A 25657-nucleotide genomic window follows, 5' to 3' on the forward strand; every position below is an offset into this window, starting at 1 on the left:
GCCGGGCAGGTACCGCACCATCCCGTGCCTATGGGGCTGCAGGCAGCTCCCCTCGCCTCAGAGAAGGCGGCTACCAGGAGTACCGCCCCATCCCCGTCCCTCTTGCCCTCCGCAGCCCCCGCGGCGGGCCGTGGCCGCCTCCCCTGAGCCGGCGGCGGCGCGGCCATGTTGAGGGCGGGGAGCGCGGAGGGCGCGGAGGCGGCGCCGGGGCCGCTGCGGGGCGCGGCGCCTCCCCGCTCCTCGCCGCCCGCCACCGCTCCTCGCCGCCCGCAGCCGCCGGCGGCCGCCGCGCTCCATGGCGACCCCCAGCCCCTGCATCGTGGTGAGTGCGGCCACCGGCGCCGCCGCGGCCTCTCTCCGCCGGGCCGCCCGCTCGCTGCCGCCGCGCCGGGCCGGCGGCTTGCCGGGCGCTTGCGGGAGTGTCTCTCGCCTCGCCGCCTCCGGCGGAGGTTTTCTGGGGGGAGGGTTCCCGCCTGCCGCCCCCAAAATCTAGCGATGTCCGAGGGAGCGGGGTGGGCGGGGAGGGCTCCTCAGCGGTGGGAGCCGCCGCGCAGAGTCACCTTGAGGGGAGCTCCGGCCTCCCGGCGCCGGGCCCGGGGCTCCCTCCGGCCGCGGCCCCGGCCGAGGCGCTGCCGCTGCCCCGCGCGGGGCCCGGGCCGCCGCAGGCGCTGCCGCCGGCGGGCAGCGCGGGGAGGGCTGGCGGGCACGGCGGGCGGCTCGGGAGGACTGAAACGCGGAGGGCGGCGGGGAGGGACGGCGTTGCCGCCTCAGAAATGCGGGTGAAACAACTTCCCACCAGATGGGAGCCCGGCGCGGCACAACTTCCTATTCCTGTTGCTTTCGGTAGCGTGCTGGAGAGGCACCGGCTTGTTGGCGAGAGCCGGAGCGCGATGCGAGGCGCATCAGTGTCTAAGTTGGGGTGTATTTTTGGAGGCAGAGAGTTCGGGGGATATTTTTTTTGCGTCTTTGCCGTGTCTGCACATCCATTTTTATTATTGTTTTGAAGCCTGTACCGGGTGCTCATGAAATACATGTGGCGGCTCATGGCTGAGAGCTGTACCAGCCACGAGGTTGCGGCTGTAAATCTTTGCAGTCAGTAAAAATCCTGATAAAATCTGTAGGAAGATCCCATTCCTTACGAAATGCAGAAGGGAAGGTTTAGTAGAGATGCTAGATACAACCACGGGTCTGAACCACAGGAAAATACCGAGTGGTTTGGGAGGGACCTGACTTATTACTTAAAATAACAGCCCGCTCTGGATTGCAGGGAACCACGATCAGGGAGGAAATATGCCTGAGCCGGCTGCGTGGGTAGCTCATACAGGCTCTGTTTGGGATGAGAGGGTGAAATACTCATTACGGGTTATACAACAAAAAAATCCCCATGTAAACAGTCGGCCAGGTGAGTGCTTCCTTGGGCACTGAAATAAGATTGTGCCCCACGAGGGCAGCGGTAGCCAAAACAGATACTTAAAGCACCTGCCCTGGTGAACTGTCAGTATTAAGCTTCTATTTTCCCTCTGAAATAATATATTAACTTCCTTTGACACAGCGTTCGGCTGCGCAACCAGAGAGCGAAGTAATTAAAAAGCACGTTGTCATTTTAAGATTGCAGCAGGGTTAAGGTTTAGGGAGGGCTATTCTTGATGCTGTTTTAACAATATGCCCTAAACATAATTATATACATGCTAATCCCTTGTCCAAATTAATATACACTTGCTAATATTGCAGTCTGTTTCATACAGAGAATTTGCCTGTGTGGAACAGGTTGCTGAAGTAGGGCTTTCATTTCAGATTCTGAAAGTTCTTGAACCTTCAGGGTTTGCACAGGGTGGTCTGAGAAAGCTTGCTTCCCAGGAGCATAGCTTGTCCTGCTCACGCAGCTGTCTTGTCCTATCCTGTCCCCAAAACTGACTGCTGTGTTTTGTTGTGAGCTACTGTGGTGGAGATTTGGAAGATGTCCACGTCAAAACCTCTGCTTGCTTAATTGCAGATGGAGTTTTTGCATTAAACTAGGAAAATCAAAGGTGATAAAGAGCTCCTTGATTGTGGTTATATTTTAATGAAGGAAAAAGATTCACTGAGGTGTAGTAGCTTCTTTTTTCGCCGCTCAGATTACTGAATAAAGCAAAAGACTTGCAGTTTCTCACCACAGACTTTGTAAGGCTTTGTAGAAATCTCACCTTATTTCCTTTTCAGATTGGCGATGACGAACAAGGTTACGACCTGGACTTGTTCTGCATACCTAAACATTATGCAGATGATTTGGAAAAAGTCTATATTCCTCATGGGCTCATCATGGACAGGTTTGTTTGATCCAGCGGATTCCATGATGCTGGAGTAAACACTTTTCCAGTGATAGTTTTGCTGCCCAGTGACTGTGTAAATACATTTAATTAGAGACTAAGAAGTGCTAATTAACTCTTTCTTGTTTGACTTCTAAGACTTTGCACACTTGCAGTTATGCTACTGTTAGGAAATTTGTGGTACATAGCAATCTGTGGCTTTCTTTACAGCTTTCTTTGATGTTTTACCTTCTTAAAAACTCCAATTAGAAGGTGTTACTTGTTGTGCCAGATCAGTCTGGAAACAACTATAGTATCTTGACTTTCCTTAGGATGTTAATAAAAGTAAATTATTAATCACATCATCTTAGACTTTCTCATGTTTGTACAGCAGATAACTAATATCCAACTTTCTCCTACCTCCTGGGAAAGACATTAGCCTCTGCAAATACCAATCTGTCAGTTCTGTGGTTGCTGAAATCTGCGATGTGCTGTGGAAGTTTTATCTGCTGCAGTCGGAGATGGGTGCAGAAGCCTACAAGGCATTTTTCTTTACTTTGTGTTTGATAGCTGCTAATTCACTCTAAAAGAACAAACAGCAAATTCAGTGAAGCAGTTATTAGAGACACGCAGCCATGGTGCTGGGTGGATCTTTCTGGAGATGTGGTGAATAGGAATGCATTTAGATTTTCCTTGATCCTGTTTGATTAGAGATAATAAATGTTCCTAAAAATGGGAGGGGTTTACTATTGTAAAAACTTTGCACTGGAAGTCCATATAGAGGAAAGAATTGGACAAAGTACACGCCATGAAGTAGCTGGCGTAAAATTTATGATGATAGGCTTTCTCTGTGAAACCTGCTGTCAGCTGGCACACAATAAATACATACCATGCTCTCTAAAGTAAATTACAAGATAAATTTAGAAGCAGTGATTGCAGAAAAGCAGTGCAGTGTTCTCTTGCTCTGCATTGTTGGTATTGTATTTTGCAGTTAGGACAAATTTCTGGCATTCTAGCTTGGCAAATAAACGTTAGCTCTTTATGATCTGAAAATTGTCTTGCTCTTTAGCTAGTCAGGGCTGCTGCCTTTTTGATTGTGTTAGCTTATGTTGTTCTTTGCATGGAAGCTGAACCTATCTCTGGAAGGAGAAAAGACACTGTCGGATGTCACACATCCGACAGTGAAACAGCTTTGGGGTGTTAAGATTGCTTTGGCAGAGCGAGACATTTGAAAATGAAGGCGTTTGGCAGTGCTGTTGTTAGGTTAACCTTGAAAAGCAAAACTTTGTCGGCCAGTAATGTGTAAAGGTGAGTGAAGTGGTAGGCAAATATTTCTGAGGAAAAAAGTGTTTTCCAAGTTTGATGCGTGTGTTTGCCAATGTTAGTGGTATAAAGTGCTGCTACCGTAGTAAACAAGTGAAATGTTTTGTGACAGCTAACCTCTTGGTTTTGTATAGGACAGAGAGACTGGCACGAGAAATCATGAAGGGCATGGGAGGACACCACATTGTGGCACTCTGTGTACTCAAGGGTGGCTATAAGTTTTTTGCTGATTTGTTAGACTACATCAAAGCACTGAACAGAAACAGTGACAAATCCATCCCCATGACCGTCGACTTCATCAGGTTGAAGAGTTATTGTGTAAGTATCTCTGCACTACTGTGCAATTTTTATGTAAATGTGACTAACTTCACATTATTAACAGAAGTGGTTTAATAATGTTACTACGAGTGTGCTGATATTAAACAACTAATTAAAGGAATTAAGATTCACAAGCTAATTTACTCTTTCTCTACCTTACTGTATAATCTCTTTTCTTGTAGACCTTGATACCTCCACAGCCCAGCAAAGTGCTTGTGTGGGGTAGAGAGACTTTTTCCACATCCTTTACTTGTTAAACAGTTTCCTCTTTGCTCGCTACCCCATCTCTGAAGCTGTGGTTCTGGAATAATACAAAGGATTCTACTGCAAGTACAGTTACAAAAGTTTAATTAAAGGAATTTTCCTGTGGCTTAGACATCATTGGACAGGAAGTCTTGAAAGCTGCAAAAACGGTTATACCTGAGTTCCCTATCTCATCTTTTGTTTGGCTCAACCAAGCAATGAACAAAATGAGTTATGTTTTGGCTTTGAGGAAGTACTAGATTCCTAAACCTAGATTTGCAGTTAATGGTGTCTGAGTATGGCACTGCCTTTCCCAGACTGGGCACAGGATGTGTTGGGTTTGCATTTTTGGGGAAAAAAAAATTGCTTTCATTCCGAACATGACAATTTATAGGGAAATTGAACATTCTGTAACATGAGGCAACACTGAGTTTTATGGAAGGAAACATGAGGTTTTGTTTAGCAGGTCAAACGAAAATGCAGGTGGATGCTAGTACTGCATGCTTCCTGACCTACCAGCAGCCTGGTTTTGTCTTTTCAGGATGGTGTATATGATTTGTTCTGTAAGACCATCTGTAGCATGGAAATAATTACACTTTTTGGTTTCAGTTTAGAGTGTTTGAATAAATTGTTTCTTAAGATGATGCTCTTAGTTCTATCTTGGCAACATTGCATTCAGGTCAGCAGTACAGGCTGTTTGTCACGGTTGTAGATGAGTGCCTGTTCCAGTAGCACAAAAAAAAAGTAGACATGACTGAATTGGAAACTCAGCCTCATCCTTCATTGCATTCAACTGTGAAACCAGTGATGGAGTTATTTGCAGACTTAGTGTGCACTGTGGAAGAACTTTATAAACTTATGACTGCTGCTGAGCGATCCGTTAGCAGCGAAGCCGGGAACCGCGTGTGGCTTTGGGCAGGGCCTGGGGCAGGATGAGCAGCCTGGCTGCCTGAGGCACACAGCTGCCCAGGGGTTACCAGGAAACCACCTTCACGTGGCTGAACACGAGGCAGGACTTTAGCTATGCTCTTTAATGAGGAAGCCAGACTGGGCAGAAAGGTTCATGCTGGCTTTTGGTTGTATCTCACAAGGCTTTCTCTGTACCTATGCATCGTACTTAAATCAGTGGGCGAGAGCTGTTTGATACCCTTCTGCTCCCCAACAAAGATTCAGGCTCCCGCTGCCAGTCAGCCTAACCACCAAGCCACCACATACCCATAGGTTCTGCCTGTAAAAGCCACAATAGAAAGCTGAATGTCTTGATTACAGGGTAATTTGTTAAAGAATAGGAAGTGATGACTCTCACTTTTTTTTTTTGGTGAGAAAATTGTGTATGTTCTGGTCTCTCCAAGCAAAGCTTCCAACAACTTACTTGGCTTGTTTAAAAGGGTATAAGGACTACACCCTTTCACACTTTCTGACTAACCTGGAAAAAGCCACTGAAGATAAAGCTGCTTTTGTTTTATCACTCCTCAGAACTACAGTCCGTTGACATTTGTAGGAGAGCAAGAAGCAAAATAAGTTTTATGGAAGTTAAAAGCCTGATTTTGAAGTAGAACCAGGAGCAAACAGAAAGCTAAGCAGCTGAGATGTTGGCTTCAGGATTTTTTATTTTGTCAGCCAATTCTATAAAAGAATATTTTGTTGTTCTAGATAAGTGAGAAGCTCCTGTTACCCGATGCCTCCACTACAGTATTTACAAGCGTTTGTTTTCTGTAGTGGTTATTAATATCCAGATTTATGTCCTTTAGCTTGCATAACTTGATAGCCTGGGCAAGACTGTCCTATCATGAACATGTATGTAACAGATTTAGGTTTTCCATCCTTAATAGTCTCAGAATGCTAAATCTGCTCTGTGGTTTTTATCTGTGCTTTACGAGATGGAGAGATCTGCGTTTAGTGATGTGAAAACCATCAGAGGCTGTAATGGACTGTTGAGAGAGGAGTTAGCTCTCTTGTCACTGCCTTTGGATACCATTACTAGATCATGCTGCCTGCCTTTACAGAGTCAATAAAAGATGTTAAAAATACCCTGGCCGCATAAACAAAGCAGCTGAACTGGTGTAATGGCTCTGAAATTGATGTAATTGGGGTTCTATTCTTGTTTCAAACCTATCATTTAATATTTACAAGCATATGGGGGTTTTTGTGTGTGTGTTGCAATGCAAAGTTCATACTGTTCTGCACCCAAAAATAATTCTCTAAGAATACTGACATGATCAAGCTGTGATTAAACTTTGCTTGTAACTCCAGCTTTCTGAGTCTTTACAGATGGATTTTAATGATCTGGCAAGCTGTTAAGAAATGGAAAGATAGTGTTTGTGAACAGACCCAGATCTCAATATTCTTGACAATCAGTTTATTTTGTTTGTGCTACAGGAAGAATGGCTTTTCACTAGTCTCCTGCATTTAAACATGGAAATGAGCAAATGTTGCTTATGCAGTCATGAAGGGCAGCCAAAAGACAATGTATGGGTATTTTCAGGAAAATAGGTAAAAATAGGTATTTTCAGGATTACATGGTAAACTCTGGTTAGGCTGGTCACAGCAGCATTCTGAAAGATCTCTGTTAACCCAGCTTTATAGCAAATGCTGTAAGGAGTTTAAAACGCCCTTTTAAAAGGTGATCTTGGAGCCACTTGAGTTAGGAGTTAACGATCTTCTAAAGCATTATTGTTTTCCAGCAGTGACAACAGGGAGGCAGTGAAAACAGATCTAAATAGTAAAACTCTTATGTGTTAAACCACAAAGCATTAAAGTCTTACCAGTACTGAAAGCAGAAATAATGCTTCTGAAGATAATTAAAACATTGCTTAATTATTAAACAAAGTTCTTTCCAATGGAAATCTGTTTGCAGCCAGTCTTGGAAATTCTTTAACTGTTTTTTGTCCTTTAATTGGGCAGTACCTGCATAGGAATACGAGCTTCTGTGCTAACAAAGACTTATGGTTTTGCATTAAAAAGTGTAGCAATTTGTATGGTTTTTGGTAGGAAGGATCAGGAAAGTTTCTGTAGGTAGATTGTCATACTTTAATATGCAGAATCCAAAGGTTTACAGTAACCTATACTTTTGTGGTGTTCTTGTTTGACTATAATGTGTTGCTTTGTAGCCAAACAGATCATCAGGAACCTGATCTTATGCATATAGCAAGGGGTATGAGTCTGTCATTACTGTCTGTAATTTTGATGGAGCAAATACCTGTAACACTTTTCTCCATCGTTGTTTTGTAAGGAATGATTTTTTTTTTTACATCTTTCCATGGAAGCAGAGTGAAATCCCTGTTAAGTGTAGGAATAGATAAGAGAGAATTCTGTAGCATAAACAAGGAAAAGCTTCAAGAAGCTGTCATTTAAGATAATTTCAAGACAGGGTGAGCACAGGAAATGTCCTTTAGCTTTACAAATACAGTACTTAACTGAATCACATTTTTGTGGTTGGTCTAGCCAGTATCTCAGGCGTTCAGTAGCAGTGTGCATTCACTGGGTCCAGCAGCAATCATTCTGGACATCTCTGGTTTTGGGCTTTCTCAACACAGTGACATTGATGCTGCTCAGTTTAGTTATTGTTTGCACTGTCATGGAAGCACTGAAGCAGTTGACTATTTATCAAAAGTGAATATTGCTTACAGTAATGAGACATGGCTCTTCAGTGGCATTTCAGAGTGAGTAGCTCAAACTAATGGGGTTGTTTTTAAACAGATAGAAAAAGTGTCTTTTGAGTTTTGCCCTAATAATATATTTGAGATTTTTAGTGTTGTGTTATAGGAGTCTTAGAAGGAAAGCATCTGATAGCTTTATCATCTGCTTTTACATGCCTAGAGCTGTCAGCATCTCTTCATCCTAGATCATTGACAGCATTGTCCAAAGGATTTTAATAGTTTTCTCTTTACTGTCATCCCAGTGTTACTTATTGTGTACCTCTCCAAAGAATTTTTCCACTTTTTTGGGATTATAGTGTTTTTAGCTTTTCTCTACAATTCATATAGCACAAATATTTATCTTCATGATGCTGTAAAAACAGGAAGCCATGTGTGGCTCGTTCTGGTCCCTCCTGTCCCCTCTCTGTTGCATCTGTCATTGCAGGGGTTTGGGAAGGAGCTGCTGTTTGGCTGAGTAGTCATGCAGCACACTTGGGCTTCGAGGTGCAGCAGCAAAGTCATACCATTTTTCTAAAAGGAAGAGAGGTGGTAAAGAGCTACAAGAATACAGTTTGATAAGCAGTGTTAACCTTTGAAATGATTAAACTGTGGGATAATATCATCTGTAAGCAGTACGATAATAAGCAGATCCCATCTAGTATGAAATGTGAGATGCTGTCAAGGTTTAAAGTCAGTTGAATAACTTCAAAAAGACCTGCAAAGAGCTGTGAAGCACTCAAGTTTGATTTTACTAAAGCAAAATGCTGTACTATAGTGATGACGCGTTATGTTGCTGCTCAATTAATATAATAAGTAATTTGCTTTGTTGCCACTGTTAGCTGTAAACTAGGCAAACATAAGTTTGTCTGGCTATTTTTGCAGCCATTTCTAAATGTTAGTCTGTGCCTCCTTTACTAGCTATTCTTGTCATTCTTATAGTTGCTTATTCATATTCAGAGTAAGGCTTTCTAAAGCATTTAACATGTACATAAGTGGCTATATAACAGCATGCAACTTGGAAACTGAAGTGCTTTTTGTCTTATTTCTGTATCTGCAGGGAATTTGTAGCAAATCCTGTCTTTTCAAGTATACCTGTAGATGTCATGATCACTGAAGAGAGATGATGCCTGCGTTTATATGGATCTCTTGTCAAACGATCTTTACTCTGAAATACCATCTTTGAGTTGGATCACTTGTAATTTCGTAGTTAATAGACACCTTTGGAGCTGTGTTTCTGAAAGCACTGCCATTCACTAGTTATGTACTTTGCAGTTGTGATGTTTAATGGAAGAAACCCATATTTTAATTCTGGTAATGCTAATGCTCACCCTCCTCTTTCTTAGAATGACCAGTCAACTGGAGATATAAAAGTGATTGGTGGAGATGACCTCTCGACCTTGACTGGAAAGGTATGGCTCTTTGTATGTTTAAAAACAAACCAACCAACCCTCTGAAGAACCCACATACCTGTATGGTTTTAAGGGTGATTATAGAGCTGAAAAAAATGGAAATAAAGAGTTTATTTTAAATATTCAACAGTGTTTACTTGGACAGTGGAGGAACTCCACCAAAGCCATCAAATTAGTCTGATCTTAACAGAACGTGTAACATGCAGCCCAGGTTAGGATCCTGTTACAGGCAGTGATGAGAGAAGGAGATGGGAGAATGTAAACTGGGAATCTGCAGTTCTCCAGTGGCTCCGTGGAGATCATTAAACCAGATGTCTGAGATTGAAGCATCCTGCTCTGTCAGAACACGTTGCTTTCCCCTTCTTTTACACACATGTGATCTCTAAGGCACGTGTTACACTTCAGTATAAAGGATGTAGGTATGACAGAATTATATGGATCTCTGTAGTATGACTCTGTGCTTTAGAACACTAATTGTGTAGACTCTGTTTTGATCTCTTTTGCACATATCTAGAATTCTGAAAGCCTAAATAATTTAGAGACCACTTTGTAGTTGGCATGAGACACTGAGAATCTCATTGCCTGCTAATTGCTATTAGAGCATCAGAAGTGTTAGCTGCATGGAATTCACTGTTAATGTGTGCAAACGTACATAAATATTGGTGCACATATTTAACATGAATGAGAAGTAGTGAGTTGCAGAAATAAAGATATATAAGAAATGGCATGTTATCAAGATGTTAATAGGTTTGTTTTTTCTTTTTCTTCTCTCCAGAATGTTTTGATCGTAGAAGTAAGTATTATGTTTCACTTTGAAGTTCTAATATGTGACTGGCAAAAGAGCCTACAATTTCTGGTTTCAAGGCTTCCAGCTTCTGGTTCTACATCTGAATTTTGCAAGTGGGCTCTGAATTTTAAATAATCTGTGTTTTGAATTCTCAAATTGCATTCAACAGCAAAATCTATCAAGGAAAATATCCATGTAAAAGTGATTGCATTTGCTTTGAGTTTTCTGGGATTTTGTCAGTTCTAGAATGTCTTTTGCCTGGACAAAGTGATATTAGGTGTGTTATTTTTCTGGGTTTATAACAGCAAGCTGGGAAATTAAACTAGGGGTAGAAAGATGTTCCTAGTAACAATATCTTACTAGAAGATCTGAGCCCTGTGTATGATTTGTTCAGACAAGAGTGACATAGAGAATACTGATTTTAATGAGCACTGTGCAATTGCTAAATTCTCATTCCTCTGTCTTGTCGTGGTTTTTTGGATGATACCAAGTACAGTACCCTTGGATTTGATTTCCTAGTATGTACTGTTGCTTAACTCTTGCTTTCATACCTCCTTCTTGGTGGGCAGTGTTGCCTGTGTTTAGTAAGTATTGCTTTGACAAAGGGTGTTCTTGAGCTAAGATTGCCAGTTTCAGGATAGGGAAGCAGCAGCAGGAGACAGGGAAAATGGATGTGCAATCTAATAACATCTTCAGGCTCCAAATAATGGAAATGGCTTGTTTGTAAGAGAAGAAACAGCTACAGCAACCGATTGAGCAGCAAAGAGAAGGATGTTTCCTTTCATAAAATGTGGGGTTTATGTAATTTTAAACTTTTTTTTATTGGAGAAGGTTATTTTATTCCACAAGAAGCACATTGAGTTCCAAAACTCCTACCAAAATAGTATCTGTACAGCAGTCATCTGTGTGACCAGTGGTGTCCTTTGAAATATATTTTGCTTCAGATAGGCAGATGCATTTAATTCTGTATCTGCTCTGTTTCAGATGAATGTATGTCTTTAAAGTCCCAGGCAGCTAAATAGGTTAGTTTTTCATTTGTTCAGTGACTCATCTATCCAGTGACTTGCCTTATACACTGTCAAATATGAACCCTTTTATCAGTCACTGTTTTAACTGTCCAACAATAAAAACGCACATTTGTTGTAGGTTAACCAGAGCACCAGGCTTTTCTGTACAGCATCCCTTTAATGGGCAAAAAAAACCCCTAAACAAATGAATATTCACCTTCAGTAAGCAGATAATCACCCAATATAAGATCAGTGATAGGCTCTATTTTATTCACCAGCATTTTTTAATCTCTGTATCTTCATGTCTTTAACTTTTCTTGAGTTTGTAGCCATGATTAAAAGTGTTAATTGTTGAAGACAGTGTTGCTGATGGGTGCTCTGCTGGATTTTTTGTTTGATTTTTATTGTAATTGAGAGTCATGGGAAAATAAGCTGAAACGAGGACATTGCTGCTTCTGTGTTATCTACCTCCATCACTTCAAATAGACTAGATTTCAGGCCAGGGTAAGGACTGTCCGTCTAAAGATCCTGTTATTTCAGTGCAAATGAGGAGTCTGTTTCTGATGCTTCAGTTGTAAGTCAGATACTCTTTTCCTCCTGCTTATGTGTGCAGTGGATGGGGTTAAAATGGTGTGTCAAAACTAATTTTAGTGTGTCAGCTTTAGAAGTGCACCCAAATATTCCCAGTGCAACTCCTTCAGCTGTTTCTTGGATCTATAATGTAAATTGCCTTCCTTTAAGTGCAATAATGGGTTGTTCTACCTATTTTCCTATCTTACTTTTCCTTCTGTTGTACACATCTGTAACTGGGCTCAACAGCAAGACTAATGTTACTCTTAGTATACTCAAATTAAACATTGTTTGGCTAATAGCTGCAAGTAGCACAAGCCATAAAATCTCCAGATGGAGCCAAGAAGGCCATAGTTCAGTAACTGCTTTCAAAGTCATAGTTATCCACAATAATTAAGAACTATTGTTACTGTGTGTGATGGTTTTAGCAAGCGCAGTTGCGTAAGCACAACGTAGTGTGATGTGTCACCTAAATTTGATTAGAATCGGTAGTTTGGCATATTTTCATGCCATGTTTAATATTCTTTCTTAAATGAGGGTTGATTTTTGTTTTTTCTTTTACTTTTCAGGATATAATTGATACTGGTAAAACAATGAAAACGCTGCTGTCTCTACTTAAGCAATACAATCCAAAGATGGTGAAAGTAGCCAGGTAAAGGTTTAATCTGTGCTCTACTTTGCCTTAAGAATGACACTCAGCATTAAAAAAAAGATGTAGAATGCACTTGCATGGAAGTAAAACCAGAGGGAATATTTCTGTAGGAGTCACATATGATGTGATCTGTTGGAGTTTAGTAATCGTTTAAACTCCAAAAGCACTTCTGCGTGTTATGAGAAGATACATTCGTTAAGGCTGACGGAAACACTGTTCTTTCCAATCTTTTTGCTGGAAGAATTTGAGTTCTACAGAATCACAGAATCTCAAGGGCTGGAAGGGACCTCAAAAGATCATCCAGTCCAACTCCCCTGACAGAGGAGGACCACCTAGAGTAGGGTATACAGGAACTCATCCAGCTGGGTTTGAATGTCTCCAGAGGAGACTCCACAGCCCATCTGGGCAGCCCCTGCCAGTGCTCCCTCACCCCAACAGGGAAGAAATTTTTCCTTGTGTTTCTTTGGAAGCTCTTCTATTCCAGCTTGTGCCTGTTGCCCCTTGTCCTATCATTGGCCATCACTGAGAACAGCTTAGCTCCATCCTCCTGACACCCACCCTTTATGTCTTTGTAAACATATTAATAAGATTACCCCTCAGTCTCCTCCAAGCTCAAGAGCTCCAGCTTCCTCAGCCTTTCATAAGAAGGGAGATGCTCCACTCCATCATCTCTGTGGCCTTGCACAGAACTCTCTCCAGCAGCTCCCCGTCCTTCTTGAACTGAGGGGCCCAGAACTGGACACAATATTCCAGATGCAGTCTCAGAAAGGCAGAGTGGAAAGGGAGAAGAACTTCTCTCAACCTACTAAAGACACCCCTCCTAATACACCCCAGGATGCCATTGGCCTTCTTGGCCACGAAGGGGACAGCTTGTGGGTACCTGATGCATGTCTCTCCATGTCGTATTATGCTAAGGTTTGTGGAGTTTTACCAGTGTAGGACAAGTTAGGTTTAGAAGTATGTGAAAGAATTTAAATCTCTTGGACTTAAAAAAAATGCTCTCTCAAGTTGGCAGAGGTGTTTTCAACACAAATTTAGTTCATAAAGTTCATAAATGTAGACTTTTACTAGAGAAGGAGATTAAAAAAAAGAAAGAAAACAGTAGTATCTATCCAAACTGTTTGATTCTACTTGCACTATCAACAACTTCAGTGTACTGCAGTGGAGACCTTTTGTTTTTAGTATTTTTTGGTTTAGTTTTCCTTCTTTAATTGTAGAATTAAATTAGTTTGCACATTAACATCGTTTGTGTAGAGTGCATAGTGCAGCTGATCTTTAGAGGTCATCCTCTGAGTCACCCAGCCATATGCTCTCCAGGCTTTTCTACTTAGTCATATCTTTAATCAATTAGTTTCAAAACATTTTATAATTAAATAACTTAGAGCTAACAAGAAATGCTGAGGATAATATTCTGTCATTAACCAATATCAACATTCTTCCTACTTCTTTTTGAATTGCATCTTTTGGGCTGCTATGCTGGGGTTGTGTATTTTACCATAAAAGCATAATGATTGCTGAGGATTAGAGATAAAGCAGAGCTGTGCGTAATATCTAATCAGTGTGTTGCCATAACAATGTCAAAGCGGTTGTTAGATGTATGAGAACTGTTCTTCTTGCTGATAATCTGGAAGTGACCTGTTGAAGGTGAGGTTGCTGAGGATTTGTCCCTGGCCAGATTAAGTGTGCCAGATTTCAAGTATTTGTCACTGAATAGTGCCCTAACCTGAATCTAATATAGTGTGAGCAAAGTCCAGTTCCTGTTGTTTAAACCTGTTGCAGTGATTTGGGTCTGCCAAAGACCTGAGCAGGTAAACATGACCACTCTAGATACCCTTAAGTGTAGTGTTCTTAGTCATTTCACTTGCCTCTCATCTCTTTCTTATTGTCTTTTTAAAATTAAGCAGTTGTAGCAGGGAGGTGGTGAATTAATGCTGAAATGATTTGGGGGTTTCTTTGATCAAATCCTACACCAATTCTCAAAAATAGTTTCACAGCTAGAAGTTTCAGACACTTGTCTGAAATGGGAACTGTGACTGACAAGTGAAGCGCTGCCTTCAGGGCTGGAGAGAAGGAGGTCTGTACTTAATACACAGAGTTATGCTGACCTCTGTCTTTACATGCAGCCATTGACCACTTTTTCTCTTCCTCCCAAAGCCTGTGTATCAAAATGACAGATAAATGTCAGGCCTGTTGGTTTTGTCTTCTAAGAGCCAGAAGTGCTCAGATGAATGAAGGAATCAAATTATACTAGCAGGGCATTTCTCTCTACTACAATACCCCCAGCTCTCCATCTCTCTGCTTTTTCTGCCTCTGACTATTAATTCTGGAAAGGTTGAGCTGGTTTGTATCACCTGATCATCAGAACCAATTACATCTTGTTTATGGGAGTAATTAGTACTGCCAGTGAAAAGCAATTGAGGATATATTGTGCAAGTGCAACTGAGGTTACATTTAAGCAGCTGAACTTTTGCTTCATAATACTAATGCTTTTGAAAAGAGCTCCATTGGTCTGGCCAGATCCCAAGTTACCCCTTTACCTATAAGCTAAATTGCACCTGAAGTTCCTCACAGACACAAAACCCCAGTAAGTCTCTTTTCACAATGAAAGTCCATCCAGATCACCATCTCCTAGCCTTTTTCTTACAGACCTGTTAGTTATCCTTTAGGATGTGAACTATTCATGGACCTAGAAAAGTTTTTTGTCATTATGGTCAGCTACACCTCCAAATAAAGTAATCATTTAAAATATATCTAATCATGCTTTCTGTTATGCACATTTGGGCCAAATTCAACTTGTCTGTCATCAAAACAGCCTCATACATTTGTACCTGGTGCTTTCCCATGTTTCAGTTTTACATTGGTTTTATTTGACAGTTTGTTGGTAAAAAGAACTCCTCGAAGTGTGGGATATCGGCCAGACTGTAAGTGATCTTTTGACAAAGATTATTAATGTTATTAATGTTCAAAAGTATGTCAATGTGTTGTGTGCCCTTTGCTCAAAGTCTGAGTGTTGCAAAGAATTTTTTTGCTAATGCTTCTTGATACATTTTGCTCTTATTTAGGGAATTTTCACTATTTGGAATGTATTTTGACAGAGTTAATCTGGATTTGGTCCGATCCTTTTGTTCTTAACTTTTTGTAACATTTTACTATATGAAAAGCAAACTTTGGTATTTTGGTCCAGGTTTTACACCCTTTTCATGTACAAATTCTCCCAGCCTGCATGTAGTCAGATACTTTAGTCAGCGAGTCTGCTGGATTCACCTTTGATGTTTTCGGGACCGATTTGTGCGCCTGAATTGAGCCACTTCGCGCCATTTGGATGTCCCTGAGAATGTAGGAGGACCACACAGGGTGGCAGGTGTGATGAAAGGTTACAGTGACAAGATGCTTAAGTTGGCACAAACCCATTAAGTCACCAACATTATTCTCATCCTAAATCTAAATTGCAGCACTGTCTCAGCTAGTAGGGAGAAAATTAACTGTATTCCAGATGAAAACAGGACAGAAAGGAATAGCAGCCACAGCAGACAGTGGTGCCAGACTGGTACCAGCTTCTCCTGCCTTGAGAAGGGCTACATGTTTTATGCCTGTACTGGAGCCTAAATTCTTGTTAGTCTGGACTATGTACTTTTCACTGTGGCAGTGGAGTGAATTTAGCAGCAGAATCCCATCCAACAACATTCTGGAATATATTTCAGTGCCTTAAAGCTTAGTTGAGGTGTTCCCCTCAGTCAAGGCTGCCCCTTGTTCCTGAGATCTTATTATAGGCTTAGCTGGGCTAATGGTCTGCTTTTCAAGCATCTTGCAGCAGATGACTTGTTTTGCCATCTGTCCACAGAGACAACCTGTTCAGTGCAGGACACGTGAGCTCTGAAAGCAGAGACAACAAGGCAATAATGACTGGGCCTCCCTTTTCCCCCTGTATTGTGAGGCCAAGCTGACACTAAACATTGCCTTCATTTTTCCAAAAGTGCATGCAGCCTCTTTGAATGATTCAATTTATCTCTCCATTTTATGTACAGACCATCACTGTAGCCAGGGACAGCAAAACCCTGCAGCTTCCCTGTGCTCAGGAGTCTCCTCATTTTAGCACGAGGGGAGGAAATCCATTTGGAAAATGGATATTTTATGTCATTTAATATTTTTTTATTGTTTTCCAGTGTGTGTGGACAGGTTGGACTGGTACTGCCTGGCCACCCACCAACTGTCCTTCTAGAGCTGTTTAGACAATCTGTGGAGTAGCTGATGGACTCTTTTGAGGCAGCTTCTCTGGGAAGCAAAAAACACAACCAAACAAAAAAAAGCGCCCAACCTATTTGTTTGTGAAACCTGTGACCTGTGCTGTGTTCAGCAGTTCCACTGCTGCTGCTCTGGCGTGCCAAGAGTGCTGGGAATCATTGGCTCTTTTTGTTTGTGTTTACAAAGTTGCAGGAAGCCTCCAAGGAATTTTACATTTGGGTAGTACAATATCTGTAGATGTAAGTGCTTCCATTCATTTCTTGCAGGCTGCATACTAGCACCACACTGCTGTGTGGGAACCAATAAATACATCTATTTAGTTTTGCTTGAGTTGATAAAGTTTATCAACAAAGCAAGTTAAAATTTTAAAATAGCTCGAATATGAATCTGAAGGAACTTGAGTGGAAGCAATACAATGAGTTGGGATGGTTACATATCTCTGATTCCAGATTGCATCTGTAAAAAGGTCTCGTGAACTCTAGGAAGTTTGTTTGTAACATGCTGGTGACTTATGGTCTTTTTCAGTTGTTGGATTTGAAGTGCCAGACAAGTTTGTTGTGGGATACGCCCTAGATTACAATGAATACTTCAGAGATTTGAACGTAAGTAATTTTTCCCGTCTGTTTTTGTCCATTTAAAACCAGGGAGGAGGAAGGAAGGGAAGTCTCCTCACGTCACCCTCCCTCCTCTGTAAGTCAACACCTCCTGTGAAGATCTGTTCTGTTGCTGATGCAAGGAGAGCAAACCCTAGAGCAGCAGGACAATGCTTGGGAACTCTTAGGAGACTAGGATTTCTTTTCCTGCGTGCAGAATGGAGGCCACACACCTCCTGTCGACTCTGAAATAACGTGATGCCTGGGTGAAATTTCTTCTCTTACCAGATATCTACAACAAATCAGTGCACTTGATAAGTTATCTAAGAGTTAGAGAAGAAGCAACTTGGAAGTCAAGAGGGATTCACTTTTTGTTCTGAGTCATTAATCCTTCATCTGGGTCTCTCCAGACCCAGCAGGCATTAGGTGGGACAAATAGGGGGAGGAGATTGAAGGCAATGTTGTGGGTTTTAGGCAATAAAAAGGCTGAAGTTGTTCTGCATAAACAGTCTCAAGAGATTCTTTCATACTGAAACGTATCTACCACACATGGGGGGTTGTTTTTTAGAAGCACATTACTGAATATGGACATAAAACACCAGTCTCCAATGTTACTTTTCTAACAGGAACTTTTTCTCTTACTGTGTTTCAGCATATCTGTGTGATCAGTGAGACGGGGAAGCAGAAGTACAAAGCATGAGAGTGGAGTTCAGGCGCTGTGACAACAGAGCTTTGACATGTTTTGTTTACCGAGTCCCATCTTTCACAGGCTTCAACTCTGGTACACCAGCTAAACTTGTAGAATGCCCCAGCCCCATTGTCATATGCTTACTGTAATTTATTGCATGTACAATTTCTTGTTCATTTATATTATAGAAACATAAACAACCAGTGCGATTCTGCACTCCTTATTTTGATTTGCACTATGACTCCACCGACTATCGCTGCCCCTGGTTGGGTTGTGCTGTTTGTGAGCTCCAGAGTCTAACTCTTGCAGTGGTAAATTGCTTAAACCTCATCGACCCAGAACTGAAATAGTTCAAGTACTGTAAATGTAAAACATTTTATGATAGGGAGGTCTATTAGTAATATTTTTAAAATCTGTAATTTAAGTTTTATATTTTAATGCACAAATATGATTGTGATTAATGGATAGTTGCACCTTTGGGTGTTATAAAGCATGAGGAGCAGCCAGTTACAGTATCTGTAATCTCCAGGGAGCTCACTCCAATCTCCTGGAGTTGCCTTATTGCTGTAAAGGAAGTCTGGGTGAAAAATGTGGTGTTGTTTTTTTTTGCTTTTGTTAAAGGAGATGGAATGAGCAAACAGAATGTTTCAAATCTAGTTTCAGTTGAGCTGCCTGTTTCTGTTAGATTTTTTTTTCTCAAAAAATATCCATCAGTCAGTGGAATTGCTTTTTAAATTTAAACAACTTAAATATATTTGTGAAAAAAAGTATTGTAATGTTTACTTTAAGATCTACAAAACAAAATACTTTAAATAAAGGCTGTCTCTTTAAAATAAGCCCCCAACATCTATGCTGCTCATTCTGTGTATTCAAGTGCTCTTGAAAGTTTCTTCTCTGTAATATTTTTCAGAAGTGTTTCTGACAGCAAAGGCAGACTCTGCATTTGTTATCTTTGCAGAGCTTTTGGTTAACATTATCCTGTCTATGAGAGGTGATAAAGTGCTGAGGGAAAATGTTGAGACACTAGTGTATTCTCTAACCAAAGTGTATTCCAGAGAAAGTGGTTTAAGCACTGTTCTTTGTTCTGTTTTGGCAAAAATGAAGAATGGAGATTATATGTTCATTAAACATATACATGTGGAAAAAAAAACCTAATCATTTGGGTTTGTTTCATTAATACCTCTGCTCATGGTGAGTTTGGTTCTGAAGCTGGCAGCCCATCTGGCTCCTCAGGCCATGCTTTTGGGCCCGTGGCTCACACAGTTCTTCTGCCTGTGGGTTTTTCCACTGGATGCTCAGGTTTAACCCTGCTCAGTGCTTAAGATGTGTAACCAAGTTTTTGCCAGCTTGTTTTGAAAGATTTTTTTACCCTGTGGTTTGGAGGTTTGAGTCATGGTTCTGTACTTCTGCAAGTACTGAGCATTGTTGCCTGTCCATGGGGTGCCCAGTTACAGCTGCAGTTGTTAGAAGCAGACTTAAAATATTCATATAATGCAATTTAGATGGGTTGGCCACAATGTGTAGAAGACCTATTTGCAAATCTAACAGTTATTAGGACACAGGCCGTGATTGTACTGTACTTCTGCAATGTTGTGGATCCTGTTGAAAGAGCTTTTTTCCTAAACTTAAGGCTTTATCTTAAAAAGCAGCATTTTCTTCAACCTCGTAATAGTTGATAGAATCTGCAAAGGTTTGGGTTGGAAGGAACCTTAAAGATCGTCTTATTCCAATCCCCTGCCATGGGCAGGGACACATTCCACCAGACCAGGTTGCTCAAAGCTCCATCCAATCTGGCTTTCCACGCTTCCAGGAATGGGGCAGCCACAGCCTCTCTGGGTAACCTCTGCCAGGGCCTCACCACCCTCACAGGGAAGAACTTTCTCCTTACATGTAATCTAAATTTCTCCTCTTTCAATCTGAAGCCGTCACCCCTTGTCCTATCACTACATACCCTTGTAAAAAGTCCCTCTCCAGGTTTCTTGTTGGCCTCTTTAGGTACTGGAAGACTGCTATAAGGTCTGCCCCAGAGCCTTCTCTTCTGCAGAGTGGACAACCCCAACTCTTCAGCCTGAAGTACCTCCTACTTCACTACGTGTTTTAAAGTAAGTTCGTGGCAGCTATAGGTGACACTGGAGAAGTGACTCAAAAGTACCTACTGACAGATGAGAAGAGTAAGAAGTGATGATGTTCAATATCTTTTAGGGCTAAACCCTTAAATTAGTCTATCCCAGAATGTTTTCCTGGCTTGTTTAAGATGATTATTCAAATGTTGCTATTTAGGAAAGGGAACTTGAGTGAGTCACAACATAGGGTTTATCTTCCAAACTGTAGCTGGAGTGAGGAAATAACTGGTCTGTTGGGGGTGGGAGTTGGAAAGGTGTGGGAAGATAATCTGGAGCCACGCTGACCCCAGGAGTGTTACTGGAGCCCAGATCAGCTTCCTTCCCCCCTCACCTGTGTCTACTGGAAAAGCTCAATGTTTGAAAAAGCACCTTACTGAAGTTCCCACGTTTCCTATTTCCCAGTATTTTTATCGCATTTCCTTCACAAAGCTGTGTGGAGTGAAGTTGATTGCCCCAGTGATGCCTCATTCAAAAGCTTTTGTTGCTCTGACAACTGCTGAGAGAAGCAGCTGTCTGCTCCCTCACCCCTGCCAGGGCAGTTCTGACAGCCTCTGGGCAAGTGCTACAGGAAGAGAAATTCTTGCTTGAAAAAAATCTGAAAATGTATCTTACCTTTTATTCAGTAATTTTGATTGAAAGAGCAAGGTTTTAGTCACATCTTTGCAAGTTAAATGCCAGTGTCACACACCACAGACAGACGTAAAAGCGTTACCAAAACAGAAAATCTGGTGTTGGAACATTTCTGTGGCATTTGAAAATCATCCTGGGGCCACGTTTTATGCTGGAAAAATTATCTTGCCTGTTTCTAGGCTTTACTGCCTCACTGTGTGACATCTGGCATTTCTGTTCGTGTTGGTGACTCTCTCCTGCCACAGGCCACTGACACTGCCCAGCTCCTGGCTGCAAACGTGTAGCTCTGCTTCAGGCTATTTATTCTTCTTGCTTTAAAGTCACCCTGATCAGAATCTCAAGTGTTCTACACAGAGAGAGGAGGTGTGCTGGAAAGTCTTTATGTGAACTGAGCTGGCGGTTTGCTTTGGGGAGTGACTCCAGGTTTTGCAAACTGAGGCGAATCACAGAATGGTGGAGGTTGGAAGGGACCTTTAGAGATCATCTAGTCCAACCCCCCACTGCTAAAGCAGGTTCACCTAGATCAGGTCGCACAGGAACATGTGCAGGCACCCACTAACCCAACAGCAAGGACCAGACACTGCTTGCAGGGGGCTGGTTACTCACGATTCATTTAAGGGCTGTTTCTCCCATGTCTGATTCCTTTAATTCCCCTTCGGGTTGCACCTTGCAGGATCTGATCTCAGCTGTGTGCAGGTACCTTTATAAGCAAATGAGCCATCACAGTTGTCTTTGTTCTTTTCTTTTTTTGTAGTGTTTAGGACTTTAAATGTACTTAATTTCATGAGCAGATGTAGTTTGATGACAATTCTGATGAAGAAATTGCTTCCTAGTTCAGTAAAAATGGCAGGAGTCAGTAAAGTCGTGGGCATTGCAGACAACGAGGTGAGGAGAGTAGAGCTAGAAAAGCACAAAGATTCAGTGTGGTGCAAGAGCTGGCAGTGCTGATTTCCATCCTGAGAAAAGCTGAGATCATGCTATCAACTCAGGCCAGGTGATAAAGAGCTGGTGCCAGGTGTGCATCAAGGATACATTTGCATGGCTGCACACACAGTCCTGTGCACAGGCTTCTCTCCAGGCTCCTCTTTTCCCATGAAATGTTGACATCTCAGAAGATGCAAATCCTTACAGATCCAGGCAGGAGAGGCAGACCTGTGGTGGCGAGTAAATCAAGCTGCAGGCAAACTAACCTGTGCCAGTAAGAGGCTGGTATTTATCTAACAAGTAATTATTGGTGGCATCTTTAGTTTTTTTCACCCACTATAACCAGAAAGGGAACTGTCACTGGGCACTACAGAAAACAGACTGGCCCCGTCCTCTTGACACCCTTTAGGTGTGGCCTTGGCCACGAGGGCACATTGCTGGCTCATGTTTAGTTTTCTGTCCACCAAAACATCCAGGTCCCTCTCCTGGAGCTGCTCTCCAGCAGGTCACTCCCAGCCTGTCCTGGTGCATGGGGTTGTTCGACCCTAGATGCAGGACCATGCACTTGCCCTTGTTGAAGCTCATGGGGTTCCTCTCTGCCCAGCTCTCAGGTAGTTGAGATCTCACTGAATGGCAGCACAGTCTCTGGTGAATCAGACAGTCCTCCCAGTTTAGTCATCAGCAAACATGCTGAGGGTACCCTCTGTGTCCTCATCCAGGTCATTGATAAGTTGAATAAGACTGGCCCCAGGACCAACTCTTGTGGAACTCCACTAGCCACAGGCCTTTGCAAGTGCAGTCAGGAAAAGACACCAGCAGATAGTGTCTGTGCATATCAATAAGGAATCTGTTATTTCCAACTCCAGTCCCAGGTCTGTCAGGCTTTTTACAGCTGCGTAGCTCATCTGTGCCCAATTTGCAACCCTGGAATCTCAGGCTTGCTGATGGCAATGCTATGGGGCTGCTTTTGGAGGAGACCTGGGACTGTTTAGCCTGGAGAAGGAAAGGCTGAGGGGGGAACCTCATGAACGTGTACAAGTACCTAAAGGGTGAATGTCAGGAGGATGGGGTGACACTTCCATCTGCAGTGCCCAGTGCCAAAACTAAGGGAGTGAGGCCTGGTGAGCTCATCTAGCCCAGTGCTGGCTGGGAAGTCCTCGCTCTGCTGGGCCATGCCAGGCCTTGTTCTGCTGTGCTGTGCCATGCTGTGCCAGGCCTCCCTCTGCTGTGCCATGCAAGGCTGGCCTGCAGTGAGCAGCCAGGGCAGGGTTTGTCATGAGCACTACCTGTTGGCATTACCTGTCATAAGCACTCTCTGAGGAAAACATCCTTCTCCCTGGGAACAGCCTTTCTGGATACTGAGGACATGCTGCCTCTCCTGCTGGGTAACCTATGGGACCCAGGAAGCAGAACAGCGATGCTGACACTGCTGCTGCTGCTTCACTTGCCTGTTTCCCATCTGGGACCAGATAAAGCCAGCCCTAAGGCAGGAAGGAGGAGGATGTTTGTGGGGGGGATGTGTGTGCGCTTTTACATGCTCACTGCAGTGCCTTTATCGGGCCTTTCTTCCTCAGTTTCCTTTCTTGCCAGTTTTTTCTCTTCCCTTCACAAATCGGAGAATACAAAATATGAGGAAGAAATATTCCTTGTAATCCTTGCAAAAACCATCTTGTACTTTCTAGTAAAGATTAACTACAAAACCTCTCTGTCTAGCTGCATGTTCCACACCACCATCCTCTCTCTCCCTGCCATCACACCTTACCTAGCAGTCCTGCACACTCAAATCATTTATTTTCATTATGAGGGTGAAGCTATTTTTTCTCACAGAGCATATGTCATGAGAACTCACTCTGGACAGTTTCTAAATTAATATATGCTCTACTTGACTGGTATTTTGAGTAACCTTCAATATTCTGCTGCTTGACCAGCACACAGGAATGGGTTTTTACATCTGAAATTGCTGAGAGCAACATCTTACACTTTGCTTCAGAAATGAAAAGATTTTTAACATGTCTTTTCTCCCATTTGGTGAGCTTGTTGCCAAGATCCACTGAGTCATCAGGGCACTCGTGCCATTGTTTGCTCTGGTCATTGCACTCTCACCTTAGCAAACCCTTGCTGGGGTGAGCTGGCTGCTGCTTTACCATGTGGCTGCTACCTGCCACGTTTAATTTAACCCGGGATTTTGTCCTTTGTGCAGCTTTGAATTGAGGATACTGGCTGCTTCCCACTGAAGCCAGTTGCATAACTGGGTACACAGTTAGTTACCTTAGCCAGAATTTCCCTAGCTAAGGGTGACTGTGACATATTGGGTTGCTTTCTCCTCTGTAGTGCAAAGAGCAAGACCTGAACTTGTTAAGATCTAGCACTGGGAGTTGCTGTTGTGCAAGGCACTGCATGAACACCTACAAGAGCCAGTCCTGGCTCAGAGCTGAGGCAAAGCAGATGAGGTGGGTGGGCAAGAAGTGCAAGGAAAGCAAGATAATGCTGGATACCACAATGAGCTGCCAGCCTTTGCCAAAAATGCCTTTTGCATCAAAGGATGTAGGAAGCAAAACGCTGAAGGTAGATAAGGTGGCTTTTTGGGTTGCTTTCTTAGTATTTACAGGAATCTGCACCACCTCATTTGGCTCTCACACCACTGCCGCCTCTCTCATGGAGGTACCTGGTACTGTGAGCAGAGAAACAGCCTCAGCCTTTCTACGTGGGAGGGTTTCAGTCTGGGTGAAATTAAAAGATTAGTGTAGGTGTGCAATTAATAGCTTGTCTAGTGCCTGTCTACAGAACCCGGCAGCCGCCTAACAATGTGCTCCCGTATTTACCTGCCGGGGTAAGTAAACGCTGCCTGCCGCTTCGTTTATAAAACCACCCCAAAAACTACCGAGGAAACGCAAAGACTTTCCTCTACAGTGGTCACAAACGCTTGTGATGGAGGAGATTCTACACTAAAACAACAAAACAGCCCCAGACAACATGTGGCTTTATCCTCTAGGAGCAGAACGCCGAGCTGCTTCGCATGTGCTGCCGCCCCGTCGCACGGACGCGCTGGCAACGCGGGTCCGGGTGAGCGCAGCCACCCCAGGGATGCTCTGCAGGGGCACTTGCTTGGGTTTGGGTTGGGATTTTTGGTGGTTTTGTTTTCCAAAGTGATTTGCGCTCGACTGCGGTAGCGAAAGCGCTCACTTGAAGCCGACCTGAAAACACTTTGAAGGCAAAACTTTTAAGGGGAAAATAAACCCCTCAGGAGCTTTCCCAGCTTCTCAGAAAAGCACAGCGGGGTGCTTACCCCCTGGGCTTCTGCGTTAATAATTGGCAACGTCCTGAAACCCTTGGAGCCGGGCAGAGAGGCTGGGAAGGCGGCGGGAGCAGCGGCGGGCGGAGCAAAGCCCCGCGCTGAGCGCTCAGCGCCCGCCGCAGCATCCCCGCGCCTCAGCCGCGGCCCCTCCATCGCCCCGCGGGCTCCCACGGAGCGGGGCCGCTCGCCCACAGCACAGCCGGCTCCAGCCTCTGTCTCCCCAGGGATCGTTTTTCCTATTGGCTTGATTTAGATACTAAATTTGATTCTTGCCCGCTGCTCTGAAAAACTCCGCCGTGCTTTTACTGTCCAGTCGTCGCGGTCCCGGCAGGAGACTGTAGCTCCAAAGCACGGTTTTAGCTGGAGTCTCCCGTTTGTCAATAAGGTGGAAATTTTTTCTAGCTAAGATCAAACTGATTACAACAGAAAGGCCTAAAATGAAGGAAGAAACCTGCTTTTTAACTCCTACACTCCACCTGTAACTGCCAATGACAGAAAACTTCTCTGAAAAAAGATGTAAAATTAATAAAAGTATAGAAGTACAGAATTAATCACTTTACTGACCAATTTCCCTGTATATCAAGTTATTAATTGTTTTCCTCAGGGGAAGCAGTATTTTATAGAGATTAAGGGCTTGACTTGTAGAAAGTGGGAACAAACCACTGACAGACGTGAGTGAAAGCATAGCATTTGAAATGGCTCAGTTGTGTGTACAAATATTGTGACTTGGACTCGTTTGCAGGTAGAGGCTTTGAAAAGCTGCTCCCACCCACCCATCCACCTTTTGCACACCTCTCCCCCCGTGCAAGAAATATTTGAGTGCGGGGAGGGGAGGTGGGGGGTGTCCTACATGCTGATCTCAGGGTGATACTGCTGCTCCTTGCTGAGATCTGGAGCTGTGATTAAGCTGTAAATCAGCAAGAGGACATG

The 25657-nt window shown here is 43.1% G+C and overlaps 1 protein-coding gene across 1 annotated transcript; it reads left to right on the forward strand.

Moving 5' to 3' along the window:
* Positions 1 to 232: 232 nt before the first annotated feature.
* HPRT1 (hypoxanthine phosphoribosyltransferase 1) lies at positions 233 to 18910 on the forward strand. Its single transcript, XM_062006863.1, has 9 exons — positions 233 to 322; positions 2200 to 2306; positions 3743 to 3926; positions 9151 to 9216; positions 9992 to 10009; positions 12150 to 12232; positions 15107 to 15153; positions 17000 to 17076; positions 17720 to 18910. Exons 1-9 carry the CDS (start codon positions 296 to 298, stop codon positions 17765 to 17767), a joined length of 657 nt encoding a protein of 218 aa, XP_061862847.1. The 5' UTR covers positions 233 to 295; the 3' UTR covers positions 17768 to 18910.
* The last annotated feature ends 6747 nt before the right edge of the window (positions 18911 to 25657 follow it).

This window comes from Colius striatus, chromosome 13, assembly GCF_028858725.1.
Source record: "Colius striatus isolate bColStr4 chromosome 13, bColStr4.1.hap1, whole genome shotgun sequence".
Taxonomy (NCBI): domain Eukaryota; kingdom Metazoa; phylum Chordata; class Aves; order Coliiformes; family Coliidae; genus Colius; species Colius striatus.

Coding starts and splice junctions, on each gene's coding strand:
- HPRT1 (XM_062006863.1), top strand. CDS start 296: ATGGCGACCCCCAGCCCCTGCATCGTG. Junction 3,927..9,150: donor TCAGGTTGAAGAGTTATTGT/GTAAGTATCTCT, acceptor CCTCTTTCTTAG/AATGACCAGTCAACTGGAGA. Junction 15,154..16,999: donor TGTGGGATATCGGCCAGACT/GTAAGTGATCTT, acceptor GGTCTTTTTCAG/TTGTTGGATTTGAAGTGCCA.